Source organism: Myotis daubentonii, chromosome 2, assembly GCF_963259705.1.
Source record: "Myotis daubentonii chromosome 2, mMyoDau2.1, whole genome shotgun sequence".
NCBI classification, from domain to species: Eukaryota; Metazoa; Chordata; class Mammalia; order Chiroptera; family Vespertilionidae; genus Myotis; species Myotis daubentonii.
Genome location: NC_081841.1, coordinates 78,334,468 through 78,349,290, shown reverse-complemented (window position 1 = coordinate 78,349,290; position 14,823 = coordinate 78,334,468). Strand labels below are relative to the sequence as shown.

Genomic DNA, 14,823 nt, shown 5'->3' with positions numbered 1-14,823 from the left:
AAACTTCTGCAATATTAATAATGTTTATTTAAGCTAGATAGTAGACACCTGGAGTTTGTTTCATTATTCTTAAACCATAAATGTTTACATGCATGCATATACACTTTGATTTGTATATTTCACTGATAAGAAACAAATTTTTAAACGAAAAGCAAATAGGGAGAAAAGAAAAAATAAAATCTTTTGAAGTTTATCTTTTATTATTTATCTCTTCGACTAGACTATAAACTTTGTGCAATTAAGTAGTTTGTCTTTTCATTGACTGATACATTCCAGGACCTAGACCTAGACAGTTCTTGCAGTTTGCAGACAACAAATATATGTTGAATTACTTGCTCCATTTAAATGGATTATTTTCTAGGAAGATGGGCGAATTAGATTATTCATGATTTGTATCTAACTGTGCTGATAAGCTTAGCTTCTGTTGAAGGAAAAGAGGTATTAGTTAACAATGAAAATAAATTTTACTGGACTGAGTCTAGCTGATTTAGTTTATTTGAAAACCTAAGGTTATAGTAGTTTTCAAATGTGACAGTTTAGCCATGGCCTTGGGTATAGTTTAAGATATGCTTTTCAACTTAACATCTTATGGATGTTTATGTAAATGTAAATAGAAGTGAATGAATCATTGCAAATTCACATTGTTGGTAGGATGTCTGTACTTGCCCCGAAGTCTACTTTTAAAGTATAACAACATACAATAATGATAAGATGGAAGATTTTTTTTGGAAAGCTGGTGATCTGAAGGAGGGAGTAAGGTAGTATAATGAAAATGAGTTTCTCATAAGGCTTTAAAGCACTATACTTCTTTCTCAAAATCTAGATTCTAGAAGGACACCTGTCCTACCCCATTTTGAAACCAAAGGAATACTTTAAAACTAGGTAAAATGACCTATGACCATTTGGAACTTTTCTAGTTCATTTATAAATTACAGTTAATTTAAGGATTTAAATTATATGTGATCATTTTGGTAAAAGCCAGTCTGATTTATATGTTCAAATACAGTCTGGATTTTTTCTATCATCAGATTGATTTTTCTAATATTTTCAAAAATCTTTCTCTAAGTGATTCATTACTAGTTAGAAATTGTCTTGATATATTGTGAAAAGAGATTTTACCTGATATTATACCCATTTAACTATAGACTTTTTAGGGATGAAAAGGCATGTTTTTTATGACTTTGAAGCATACTTTTTTGTCAGGAATCTAAGCTGATTATTGACAAAAAGCACTTCTAGATTTCTGGAATAAAGAATATCAGCTTTAGATATATAAGTTTTTAAACATTAAAAAATTGCACAGCTCTTGTAATTTTTTTACTTACATTGAACTTATGCATTCAAGTTTTAAAGATTAATTTTAAATATGTTTTAAATTTCCATATGTTAAAAGTACAAGTCAGATTCTATTTATGCTTTTTATTTTTTAAAACTTTGTTTGTATTTTTTCATATTATTTCATTTACTTTAGCATATATACTGAGACATTTCTAGAAACTCCATTAAAAATTTACTTGTTAAAGGGGATACTAATAGTGGGAAAAGACTTTGAATTAACAAAACCTTAACAAAAATGGAATATAAAATTGTATTTTCCCAGCCATTGAAACCAAATTCATATAGAATCTGAACTCTTAATGTTCTTCCTTTTTTTTTATTTTTTTATTAAAATAGATAAGACAAAACCCATGGCTTCTGTAACTAATGCCAATACTTCTAGTACACAAGCAGCTCCTGTAGCTGTTACAACACCTACTGTGCCATCTGGTCAGGCAACACCTACATCACCTATAAAAAAGGTAAGCCAAAATTATGTTTGCTGAAAATGCATATCTTCTGTTTAAGTACTGTTTGGGTTAAAACATTAAGACAGTTCTAAATTTTTATAATTTATCCCCCAAATATTTAAGGTTTTAGAGTAAGAATATATTTTTCTTTCTTTAATTTGACTAGATTTCCTCTGAATCCTTATATTTTAATGCTTTTTGCAGTTGATATTATAGTTAATAGTTATCAGAAATCAGTGGTGGAAAGATTAAACATTTCATATGAAAATTAATAATCATGGTAGTTTTTATTTCAGTTGAAACTGAGGAACAGATTTTTTTTTTATCATTTATCTCTGTTAGGCAAAGGTGCATTTTTGTAGTTTTACATGAACATTAAATTAAGCACAAAAAGTACTACCACAAGTCAGTGAAAAAACTAGAATATAGATTTTCTAGCTCAATACAAAGCACTAAGCATGCAAGTACGGCTTACCAGTAAAAGCGTTATCTTTGATGACAAATCAGAGATTAGCTCCTGACCCCCACCTGTTTTAAGTTTATGCCTTGAGTGAGTTACTATCTTCCTTACCTGTCAAAAAAAAAAAAAAGATATCTATAATAATAAAAGCGTAATATGCTAATTAGACCGGATGTCCTTCTGGACGAAGCCGGGCCTGCAAGGGAAGTCCGGGTCTCGGGTGCCTGCTGCAGCCAGTGGGAAGCCTGGGTCCCACGTGCCTGCCAGCGGCTGGAGGGAAGCCTAGCTCCCGAGTGCCAAAGGGAAGCCCGGGTGCCAGAGGAAAACCAGTGCTAGCAGCTAGGAGAAAGAAGGCCTACTCTTGCATGAATTTCGTGCATCGGGTCTCTAGTGTATATATAAACAATAAACAAAGAAAGTAAGTTAACATTGTAATCTTTTGTTGAGAGTCTGGCTAGTGACTAAAGCTCCCAAAATGTTAGTCATTTCTTCCTCTTCTCCCTTATTCTGTCCTCCATTTGTTCTTTGTCCTTCTTGTTTTCTTTTCTCACCAAACAGTACTTTTTAACTAGTGTGTTAATCTTTTTAAATACTTTATTTTTCCCTCTACTCCAGAACCTGTACCTCTTTAAACCCAAATTTAAGATTAAGAGTTCTGTGTAGTTGTTTTTTACCTACTTATCTGTTTTCAAAGACTTCTTTTCCACTGGCCCTTACTTATCTTTAAGGAGTATACTCATGTACCTCTTTTTATATAAACACAAACACACACGCACACATGCACAAACTCCACACATATCTTTTTTGCTGAACCATTTAAGAATTGGTTACAGTCAATATAACACTTGGCTGTACATACTTGAGTATCTCATAGGCACAAAGTTATTATCTTTCACTCCCACACTAAAATTATCATACTTAGGAAATTTAACTTTGATATAATACTATTATTATCTATGTTCACTAATGTGCAGACCATACTCAAGATTTCCCCAATTTCCCTCCTGGTTACAGTTAAGTTTTCCTAACTTCTTTTTTCAAATCAAGGGTGCACTGAGGGATTGTACATTTTGTGTAGCTGTCATTTTTTATTTTGTTGCTTATCTGACATTATTTGGTTTGCATGGGTTTGAGAACTAATGTTAAAATCCCTATAGTGTTTCTATTATAGTGTCAATCTTGCTAATCTTTGGACTTGGCTCCAAATGGTCAAAATGTGAGTCTTTTAAAATCATAAAGAAGAGAATTTTTTTAAATCTATACTGTTAGTACTAATCCTCTTCTAAAACTTTTCCTAATGAAATCAATAATGTGAATTCTTAGTGATAGAAATGTATGGATTTCACTTGTGTGGTTTGACTATCAGAAAACTGTATGAATGAGTAGTTGTCTTAACCTTCTACAGTCTAGAACTAAGGGTTTCTTGAGTTCAGCTAGATCCCATGTTCATATGATTAAAATTATATATGCTTTCCAATGGAATTCTCCAGCTGCTTATGGAGAATTTGGTTATCATGTCATACATAACTGGTGTCACCACAAGCTGCTTTAAAGTCTTATTTAACTATATAACCTCTATATACTTCTTCGGTGAATTTTAGCTCTTTTGATTTATTATTTGTTAGAATGTGGATTAGCAAAAGTTTCTCAAAAGCTCCATCCCCATGGAATAGTTGGCCATTAAACTGGCTGTCATTCTTTTGAGTACTTGGCTAAGCCATGTCTTTCTTACCAGAGTCAAATAATTACAATAGACTTCTTGTGATTAATTGTATTTTTCTCAAGCATAGCTCCAAATTTATGGCAATTTACTTCTTGATTTATGCCAACTACCCTAATTGAAAGCAAACACTTAATAACTCTGTTAGATTAGTGAGCTAATACCTTGTTTGCTTATAAAATTCTTATTCAGAATTCTGATTTTGTAATTAAATTAACTTGATAATTATTTGCTTCTATAACTTGAATATTTAGAAATACCAATTCTCAATTTCAAGCATCATAACCTAATTTAAAGATTATATTGTTTCAGTCTTTGTTTTTTAAGGTTTAATAGACAAATTTTATTCAAAGCAGTAAATTCATAGTGTACAAAAAAATTGAAGTGTTATTTTTTAATGGTTGGTGTGATCTTTTTATCATTAGTGTATGATTTTTTTTAAAGCCTCTTATTATGTTCAGTACTACTTTATGTACTTCAATTTAACATTATAGTTTGTCTTAAGTTTGTTTCAACATGAAGTTTGATACCACACCTTCATTTTGTATAATACTCAGTAAGATTATGTACAGTATTAGCAACCATTCAAAGAACAAACCATTGATTAAAACCACATTGATTTAAGGCTCATTCAAAGTAATATAGAGCCCCAAACTAAATGGTAAGATATATGAACTATAACAAGTTGTGTTGTGTGTTTTTTCTAAAGGTAAATAGAAATTCAGGGATGATCAAGAATGGGAATTTAGAAGTCAAACTGAGCTAGAGAGTAACAAATTGAAGAATAAGCTGAATGCAATTAATATTTAGCCTGAAGAAGTAGACAGCACCCTACACCCAACCACCAGGAGAAGAAACTGGAAAGAGAACATAGGAGATCTGATAATAAACTCTTGGAGTACTTATGTTGCAGGGCTATGACAAGAAAACTTGCCAACTACAAGAATGACAAAAAGATCAAAAAGGGGGACTGATCCGAAGAGTAGGAAAGTCAAAGTAGTGCCCTATCATTAAAGCTAAAATAAGAGTTTCAGGGAGTGAGTATAGGTGAGTATTTTAGAGAGGTCCTTTATATTTCAAATAAAATTGAAAGGTGCTTTTGAATATATACACCAGAACTTAAAAGCAAATTCATGTTGGACAGAATGGAAGTATGTCAGTCATTATAGTGCAACCAATATTTATTTCAGAATTTATAATATTGCCTCATTTTTCTCAACTCTACAATAGTAATAGTATTTCATTTGGTGGTTTTAAGAATTAAATGAGATAACCCATGTGAAGCACTTAGCTTAGGGCCTGACACCAATAAACATTTGTTAAATGTTTGTTTCCATTACAACATTCAGTAAATGTTATCTGCTATCTGACCTTCTTATCATAGAGAAGTAACATTTGTTTCCAGTTTTGGGGAGGTTCATGGGTAGTGATTGGTATCCATGGTCTGTGAACCAAAGCTGGACCCCACTACCTGCTTTTATATAGCCTACAAGTAAGAATGGCTTCCAATTTTTTTTAATGGTTGTAGGGGAGGAAATCAAAAGAGTATTTTGTGGCATAAATTCCAATTTCAGTGTTTCTACATAAAGTTTTATTGGAATACAGCCACATTTTTCACTTATGTATTTCCTGTGGCTGCTTTTGTGCTACAACAACATAGTTGAGTAGCTATAACAGACTCTGTGGTCTCAAAGTCTAAAATTTACAATTTGGCCCTTTACAGAAAAGAGTTTGCCAACACCTGTTCTAGAGGACTATAACTTTAATCTCAGAAATCAATAACCAGTCACCTCAATGCCTGCCATGTGGTTCCTGAGCTTTTCCAATTCATGGAGCCCCTAGTGTCTTACTAATTTATCTTTTCACAGTGCCACTTGGCTGAAAGAAATACTTGTTTCATTTATTAAGTAGTCAAGTGCAAATAAGTTAATAATGACAGTTTGTACAGTGTCCAACAGGTGTTACTCTGCTTCTTTCCAAACTTTAAAATATCCCATAGTGCTCCTGTGATTTTGTTCTGCACCCTGGAATGCCTCAGTACACACTTTGGGGAATGTTGTATATCATATGTCTGTTTTCATCCCTATTGATGGGAATTAACTACTGGAAGTACCAGAGGTATCTTATAACAGTTTTGTCTGGTGAAATGGCCCTCTGTCATCATGGGTGCTTCAGCAAGCTCTATTAATCTGCTAATTATAGCAAATTTTGGCAGTAAATATGAAAGAAGTGATTTTTTTAAAATAGTCGTATCCTATGCTTGCAGCAACTATTTAGTTGCATATTCACCATCTATATTTCACTGTGATTGAATATTTAAATTCTGTAAGTGAAGTTGATGATGTGAACTAGTTAAAGATAACAGATGTTTCAGTTTTAGGACTGTTGGAAGGAAAGCCCTGGGAATGAAATTAATATTTGTACCAAAGTTTTTAGTTAAAATGTTTAATGTTTAGTGGAAAAATCAAACAGTAAATATAAGGTTATGATATTAAAATATTACTGAAAAAAATTGTAACTAGAAGATGTCACATTACTTTTTTATTGATTATGCTGAATTTAAAATTTTTAACCCAAATATATAAATGAATTTAAAAAAATCTGAAGTGAAATAGTTTGTTCATTCACATTCTATATTATCTGCTCTATGTGCCTTTGACTGCTTTAGACGTTTATTATATTCTTTAGATTTTTTTCATGCTAAAAGTGGAACTTGTTTTCAGTAACTTTTAAAGATTGGATTATTACCCACTTACTGGATTTTAACTTATTTGTAAAAATTTTTTATGAAAGAAAAAAGTGTGTTTTTTTTCATAACTTTCTTTTCTGTTTTCATGCTTTCAATCTATCTCTTTACCTGTCTTATTTTAATTGGCTTTAGTATGAGTTCATTGCTCCTATCATGCCTGTGGTGGAATCAGTAGATCCCGCATCATGGAGGCAGGGCTTGCGCAAAACTGGCATTGTTCTTGTGCCCAGTAAGGGAGAAAAACCTATGGTGAGGCATTTCAGTGTGCAAGGGTTTATGTTCGGTTACAACATAACAAGTTTAATATGAATATTGGTTCCAAAGATGCATGGTTTTAAGTCCTTATTGGTGTGCTCATTTCTTTTCTCTGTATTTGCAGCGTAATTTTTCTGTGTGATACAAAGTGTGCAGTGTGCTTTCTAAATCTAACTCCTGGGAAGGTAGTTCATTCCTTTTTCAGTTTTAGATCTTTTCACTTTTGACTAAGACATTAACCTGCTTAGTAAAAGTGTTATTCTTGAAACTATTAACTAATTTTAAACTTTTTTTTTTTCTGTAAACTTACTATTTCCAGCTTAAGGAATGATCTCTTGATAATTCTTTTTTGTTTCTCCTTAATAATAAAAACAGTTTCCAACCTCAGCTACAAAAATTTCTTCCAAAGAAGAAGAGAGAAAAGATGAGTCTCCTGCATCGTGGAGGTTAGGACTTAGGAAGACTGGTAGTTATGGTGCACTTGCAGAGATCACGGCATCTAAAGAGGCTCTGAAAGAAAAAGACACTGCAGGTGTTATGCGTTCAGCATCAAGTCCCAGGCTTTCCTCCTCTTTGGATAATAAAGAAAAGGTAATGTATTTCACAATCTGGTTTCTATGAAAACTCTAATGATTTGTTTTTTTAGCAACATCAGATCCCTTGGATTTTCTACTATGTATCATTAAATCTATGTATCAACTTAATTCACCTAACTTAATAATTTAATGTCAATACAAATGTCCCTACCTTAAACAAATATCTATATGAAATCATTACATATGATTAGACTACGTTCAATAAAGGAACTCTTTATCTTACTTGCGAATTTACCATAAAATATATCAAGGAGCAAGTTTATTTTATTTATTAGATAAGTTTTCCAAAGTTTAGGAACACATTTATTCTAGAATGTGATTATACTCCTAAATTGCATTTATCTAGTATCTGCAACTTTTTTACCTGCTTTTCCATCTGATACATCACAGGCAATTTTGTCTTCATGAGTAGTTTTAATAACTATATTTTGAAAGGCAGTATTATATTGCATCACATGAATGTACCACAGTTCATTCAGTGTTATTTTATATAGTTAGATTATTTATATTCTGCATTTTTAGTGCTTGGACTTTTTTTCCATAGAGTTTTCTCTCTCTGTTTAGGAGTGTTTTATTGTATCAGAAATTCAGAAATGAAATTTTGCATCAAGTAATTTTAATATTTTTATTTGGTATGAATTTATTGCCCTATTGTTTCCAACATATATATGGGTGCCAATATAGTTGGGATGTATCAGATGTTATTGTTTAAACACTCTCAACCAAACTTGGAGATATATATTTATATATAATTTAAATAATTTTGTTTTGAATATTGTATTGTTACATTTTAAAGGGTAGAATATCAAGATAATACCATATATAACATAAGTGTTAAGTCATTGGGACCTAGTTAATGAACCATAAGGATAGTTTACCTTCTGATACAACATTACTTTAAGTAATCTGTTACAGTAGTTTTAGAAAGAGTCATTAAAATGTGGAGGAATTTTTCTTTTCTTATGTTAGAATGCTGTCTAATTTTAGATCAAAAGAGAAAGAAAAGAAAGTTAGTTTGAATAGGCTGTCCTTAAGTGTTTATAGTACTTGACTATTAATAGGTATCAATTTTAGATTTTAGCTATGGAAATACTATAAAATAAACTGATGGCTGTTAAATAAATACTCTTGGCAGTACCTATAATTATCACACATTTATTTTCACTCGTGGGTTTTTTGTTGTTGTTTTTCTGTCTTATAGGAGAAAGATAGTAAAGGAACTAGGCTTGCATATGTTGCACCTACAATACCAAGACGACTAGCCAGTACATCTGACATTGAAGAGAAAGAAAACAGGTAGATTCATTATGATTTGCTTTGTCTTTCCTATAAAGTCTTTATTATCTAGCATGAGAGTTAAAGCATGAGCATTGTTGTAATTATGTGGGATATGGGTTATGGGAAGAGAGGGAGGGTATTCCTAATAGAATACCAAGGACTCTTGAGGAAGTTCTGGCTTGCTCTGTTCATGAATAGTGAAAAAAGATATGTGGTGGAGCACAGCGAGGGGACAGTGGTGGCAAATGAGGTCACAAGGTAGTACATACTCTCTAAATATGTAAAACATACAGAAAAGGGGGGAAAAAGAAGGGTAGAAAAAATGCCCTATTTAATTTAGTTTGTTTCCTCTTATTTTTCAGCAGATAGAGTGTGAGCTTTTTAATATAGTTTTAATCATGTTAAAGCCTCCAATTTTGTATCTTGACTTTTTTTTAATCTAACATCTCATATGCAATCTTAGATTGTTTTTCATCAGTACATAATATTCCATAGCGTAGATCTGTTGAATTAAAGTAACCACTTTCCCTCCTAAAACTATAGACATTTAAATTTCTAATATTTTGTGATCATAATTTAAATGTCTGCAAACATCTTAATTTCCCCCCTATAAAAATAGCATTATACCTTAGGGATAGAATTTTAGAACTAAAATTACTTCCACTTCTTAATAAATATCCCAGAGTATTTTCCCAAGGGATTTTTTTTTTTAGTTCCTATTTCTACTAATGTTTATTAATGTACAGCTCCCTTAACCCTACTTACAAATTATCTATCAGAATCTGAAGTATATTGTTTTTCAGAGACTCTTCAAGTTTGCGAACAAGTAGTTCCTATACAAGAAGAAAATGGGAAGATGACCTCAAAAGGAATAGCTCAATTAATGAAGGATCAACTTATCATAAAAGGTAGTAATATAATTCTTAAGTGACTTTTATGTATTTTATAAAAATATGAGGCCGTTGGTTTGAATTCCTCAATTTAATATTATATAAGAAAATGTGCTTTTAAAAATATATATCATTTGATGTTTAAATAAAACGTTGAAAAACAGAATATATTTTCAAATGAGTGAAACTTTGCACCTACTGATGCCTTCCTATTATATTACATTTAGTCCTCACATAATGTCAGTAGGTTCTGCTACTTTAAGCAAGACGTCATATGATGAAACCAATTTTACTTTAGGCTGATTAATATAAATAAGAGTTGAGTTCCTACGGCTTCTCATCAACATTATAATGAAATAACATTGAGCGAACGATGTTATTTGAGGACCTGCTGTGTGTGTGTGTGTGTATGTATATATATATGTGTGTATATGTATGTGTGTGCGTGTGTGTGTGTGTGTGTGTGTATACACACATATATATATAATTAATTTGATATATTATGAAGTATCTTTTGGATTGTAGCATGTGAAAAAGGAGCTCCTTATATAATTGACTGGAGCAATTGAAATAGATCAGTGTCTTAATTGACCTGGTCATTATTTGGTGACCTAGAAATTTTTCACTTGTCTTAGGACTCAGAGCTATGGAAATGTTTTGAATTAGAATGTTGGTAATATTATATGGGGGGATAGGGGGGTAAATAATTTCATGGCTAAAAGCAACCAAAAAATAGAGTAAAAGACAAAGAAATATAATAAGGCATGGATCATTCCTAAGGATGTGACCCATTGCTGAAACAATTTTCTTCAAAAATGTCAAAGTCTTAACTTTCCTTGAGTAAATCCAAACCACAGTATTTTTTCTCAGACCCAGACCGACATGACCTTATGGTCTGGAACAGTTCCAGATAATGTAAAATATCAGATCAGATCATCTTTGCATTTTGTTGAAGGAAGGGGGGGGGGGGCAGTAAAATGATACACTACCAAATTAGTGAAATTATCTAAACTCTAGCAAGTTGTAGGTGCAACTCTTGGTGCTGGAGCTGGTGGTGTATTTAGGAACACAGTTTTTTAGATTTCCCCTAGCCTTGTGAATCTTAAAATGTATAGACATTGACTATAGAATACACATCCAAACACATTCTATAGAGATATGACTCTTTCCTTTAGTTGCTCCTTTGGTAGAAGACAAGATGATTTGATTAGTTCTAGTGTTCCAAGCACCACATCAACACCAACAGTTACCTCTGCAGCTGGGCTTCAGAAAAGCCTGCTTTCCAGCACAAGCACTACTACAAAGATTACAACGGGTTCTTCCTCAGCAGGCACACAAAGCAGGTGAGTCACAGATACACTTTGTGTTCAGGCTTACTATGTGCTTATGTATGTGCATGCGTTTTTGTTTAGAAAATTGTGGGGCTCTGGATTTTTTCATTTACCATGTTAAAATCATTTACGAACAAAAATTGGTTCCAAAAAGTTGCTGTGATGCATGTCTGGGGAAATAAATTAGATTCCTGAATTACAAACTTTCCTTGAATTAGGCTGCTTAAAATACAAATTTCTCTCTTTGACAGCTCTGGTTGAGCTTTTTGGTTCATAGTTAAAAATCGTCTTGCCTTGTATTTTAAAAAAATCCATCCCTGTAGTCACATGTTTTCAGCTGCTAGAAAGTGCTTTCATTGTTTAGCTGTTTTCCTTTTCTCTTTTTGTGTTGCTGCTTGTGATGCTATAGTACCTCAAATCGTTTGTGGGCTGAGGATAGTACTGAAAAAGAAAAGGACAGTGTTCCTACGGCAGTGACCATTCCTGTTGCTCCAACTGTTGTAAATGCTGCAGCCTCTACCACAACCCTGACTACAACTACTGCTGGCACTGTCTCCTCCACATCAGAGGTCAGGGAGAGACGCAGGTGTGTAAAGGTCCTAATAGAACTGCTGCTATATCTTGCCCAGTGATGGAAGTTGTTTGTTTTGTTTTGTTTTGTTTTGTTTCTGTAATCTTGTGAAGTTGACCACCATCTCTCCATTAGGATAATAAAGGAAGTAATCTATATCAGCCCAGAACTATGAAAATTGATATAGTTAGCCATTAATTAGCATTCAGGCTTGCTAACCCACCCAGAACAGAATTGATGGTTTTGTTTAAAGGCTTTGAGACAAACAGTTGTCTGTTTACTTAGCCATCTTACTGTTTTTAATGGTTGGTTTCATTCAAAATATTTTTGTAATGAAGATCTATCCACACATGATCATACTCATGGAAAACCAGATGCACCTAGCTGGTTTGGCTCAGTGGATAGAGTGTTGGCCTGCAGACTAAAGGGTCCTAGGTTCGATTCTAGTCAGGGCCACATACCAGGGTTGCTGGCTTGGTCTCCAGTAGGGGTCATGCAGGAGGCAGTCAATCAGTGATTCTCTCTCATCATTGATGTTTCTATCTTGCACTCACCCTCTCCCTCCCTCTCTGAAATCAATAAAAATATATTTAAAAGAAAACCAGATGCAAAAACAGGTTTCTTTTATTCTTCTCATTGTTTCCCCTCATTATTAAGAAATCTGATGGATGTTAAATGGTTTTTGCTGTTACCTTTGAGAATTTCATTTTAAGATTCTCTTGGTGAAAAGTGGCTTCTTGTGCATATGTATAAGCCAAATAATTTTACCTGTTTAATTCATTCACTTAGTTTTAATTCTGGTATATAGAAGGCACTCATTAATTAAATATTTTTAGAAGCTATGAATTTATTTTGTGTTCTGTCAGTGGTGTGGAATCATAGATGTGGAAAGGGTATCTTCTCAATTTACAGAAGGAAACTGAGATCCAGAAATAAGTGACTTTTCCACTTTTATTTAGTTAGTGTGAGAGCTAAAGCTGCATCCAAGATTACAGAAGAATCAGTACAGTCTTCTTTCTGCTATATCATAGTCCCTAGCTTTATGTTTTTTATTGATTTCAGAGCAGAAGAGAGAGGAAGAGAGAGATAGAAACATCAATGATGAGAGAGAATCATTGATCAGCTGCCTCCTGCATGCTCCCCACTTGGGATCGAGCCAGCAACTCAGACTTAGGTCCTCCTGATTCATAGGTCCATGCTCAACCACTGAACTACACTGGACAGGTCCAGCTTTGAATTTTGTTTTTCCTCTTGAGAAAGAAGGAAAGTGGGAAGCTAAGTGTAACCTTTTTTATATTTCACTCTTGCAGATTTTAATTAGCTACATAACTGATATTTTTTTTGTAAAATACCGACCAGGTTAACTTTGTTTTATTTCTGACACATAGTGTTCATAAATGGACAGTTTTATACAGCCTTTGTCTTTGGTGCCTCATAGTGCATCCTAACAGTAAGATTCTTACAGTAATATTTGTGGTGAACATATAAAAAGTAACAAAATGTTATTTTTAATGTTAAATATTTTCTTTCCTATCATTGCATCTTTAGTTTCTGTTATTAAATTTACATTTCATATATTTTTGTAATGCAATTTAATAATGCCATTACAAGTGGTTTGAATTTTGTGATTGGAGTACCTATATAGGTCATATCATATTTGAATTATTCCTTCTTTATTTTTTTATGAATTTGTCAGTTTGGGTTATTTGAAGTGTTCTTAATAAGACCATCAGCCAACAGAAATTAGAGAGGCATAGGCATCCATCATTCTCTTAAGTAAAAATAAATTTGAGTGTTTTGCTTTTATGGGTTGGGGTCACCAAGGAGAGAAAGGGTTAGGAGTCTTTGGTTTTTTTTATTCCTTGTTCTGCCTTAATCCTAAAGTTAGAATTTTCTACAGGGCAGAATTTCTTCTGTAAATTGAGGTATTTGATTTACATAATTTTTAACTTCCAGAATCCTTTTTAACTGTAGCATTACATGCTTTTAAAAATTCTTCAGTGACAATATCTAATGAATATATACCTAGAATCATATGTTGTTTAAGAACAAATTATAATTCTTAATCTTAAATTTGTTCATGTTGTTATAGAGAGTTGAGTTTCAACTTTTAGGATTAATCCTAGAAGACATTAAAGATTAGGAATTAAATATTTGGAGATAATTGTAAGGACAGAGCAGATTCTAATAGCATTAGAAACAAAATGTACCTAATGACATTTTTCCTGGTCTCTTACAGAAAATTTGTCTTACCTTGTTTCAATGATGTTTGCAGTAATATTGATGTTTGTGTTTTGTTTCATGTCAAGTATTTGTTTGCAATTTGAATACATTGTTGGCCTCTTCTGTTCGTCTTTTAATTAAATTTCATTAATTTTTTTGAAATGTAGATGGTTAAAAATTTTTTCCCCAAAATGTATATATGATGATTTAAGAATATATGGTGGCTGAAAACAAATCAACACATTTATGCTACTTTAGGTACTATTACATATGTACGTTGGGATATTATGGAAAGTTACCATGAACACTATTAAATTCCACTGTATTTTAGAATTTCCCTATTTTTATTGATCTGATTGGGTGAGGAGTCCTGTTTTTATTAGTTAAGATTTCCAAAGGATTAGTTTTGGGAAGGTGGAGTAGAGAAGCTAGCTTTAGATAAATGGAGCATGATAGCAAATTCTTCTATTGCTTAAGTATTTCTAATTTTTCATAGTCTTTTCAAACTGTAAGATAGTCCTTACTGCCCTGACCAGTGTGGTTCAGTGGGTTGTCCTGTACACCAAACGGTTGTGGTTTGATTCCTAGTCAGGGCACATACCCAGGTTGCAGGATCGATCCCCAGGGGGCATACAGGAGGCAACTAATTGATGGTTCTCACTCTCTCTGTTTCTCTCTCTCTCTGCCTCTCTCTTTCTCTCTCTCTAAAAATCCATAGAAACATATCCTCAGGTGAAGATTTAAAAAAAAAAAGCAGTATCTTACTAATAACTTTGTATTTGCAGCACAGATTCACATTAAACTGTTGCTTCAATATAACCGCTCTCTTCCACCATTTCCCTTTTGCTCAGGCAGCTCCCTTTGCCCATTTATATTCCCTCTGGAAGGAAAAAAGCTAAGTATGAAGCAAGGGTTGGTATTCAGATTTTTAAAGATGTAATTTGTTTGACTAGCCAAAATGTA

General features: G+C 32.8%; 1 protein-coding gene across 1 annotated transcript in view; it reads left to right on the top strand.

Moving 5' to 3' along the window:
* Window positions 1-14,823, top strand: part of PPP1R12A (protein phosphatase 1 regulatory subunit 12A) — a 150,147-nt gene that overhangs the window by 99,842 nt on the left and 35,482 nt on the right. The window contains exons 10-15 of the mRNA XM_059681167.1: window positions 1,675-1,799; window positions 7,347-7,562; window positions 8,769-8,863; window positions 9,649-9,753; window positions 10,911-11,078; window positions 11,476-11,652. Of these exons, the coding sequence (XP_059537150.1) occupies window positions 1,675-1,799; window positions 7,347-7,562; window positions 8,769-8,863; window positions 9,649-9,753; window positions 10,911-11,078; window positions 11,476-11,652 (886 nt within the window). The remainder of the gene's footprint in view (window positions 1-1,674; window positions 1,800-7,346; window positions 7,563-8,768; window positions 8,864-9,648; window positions 9,754-10,910; window positions 11,079-11,475; window positions 11,653-14,823) is intronic.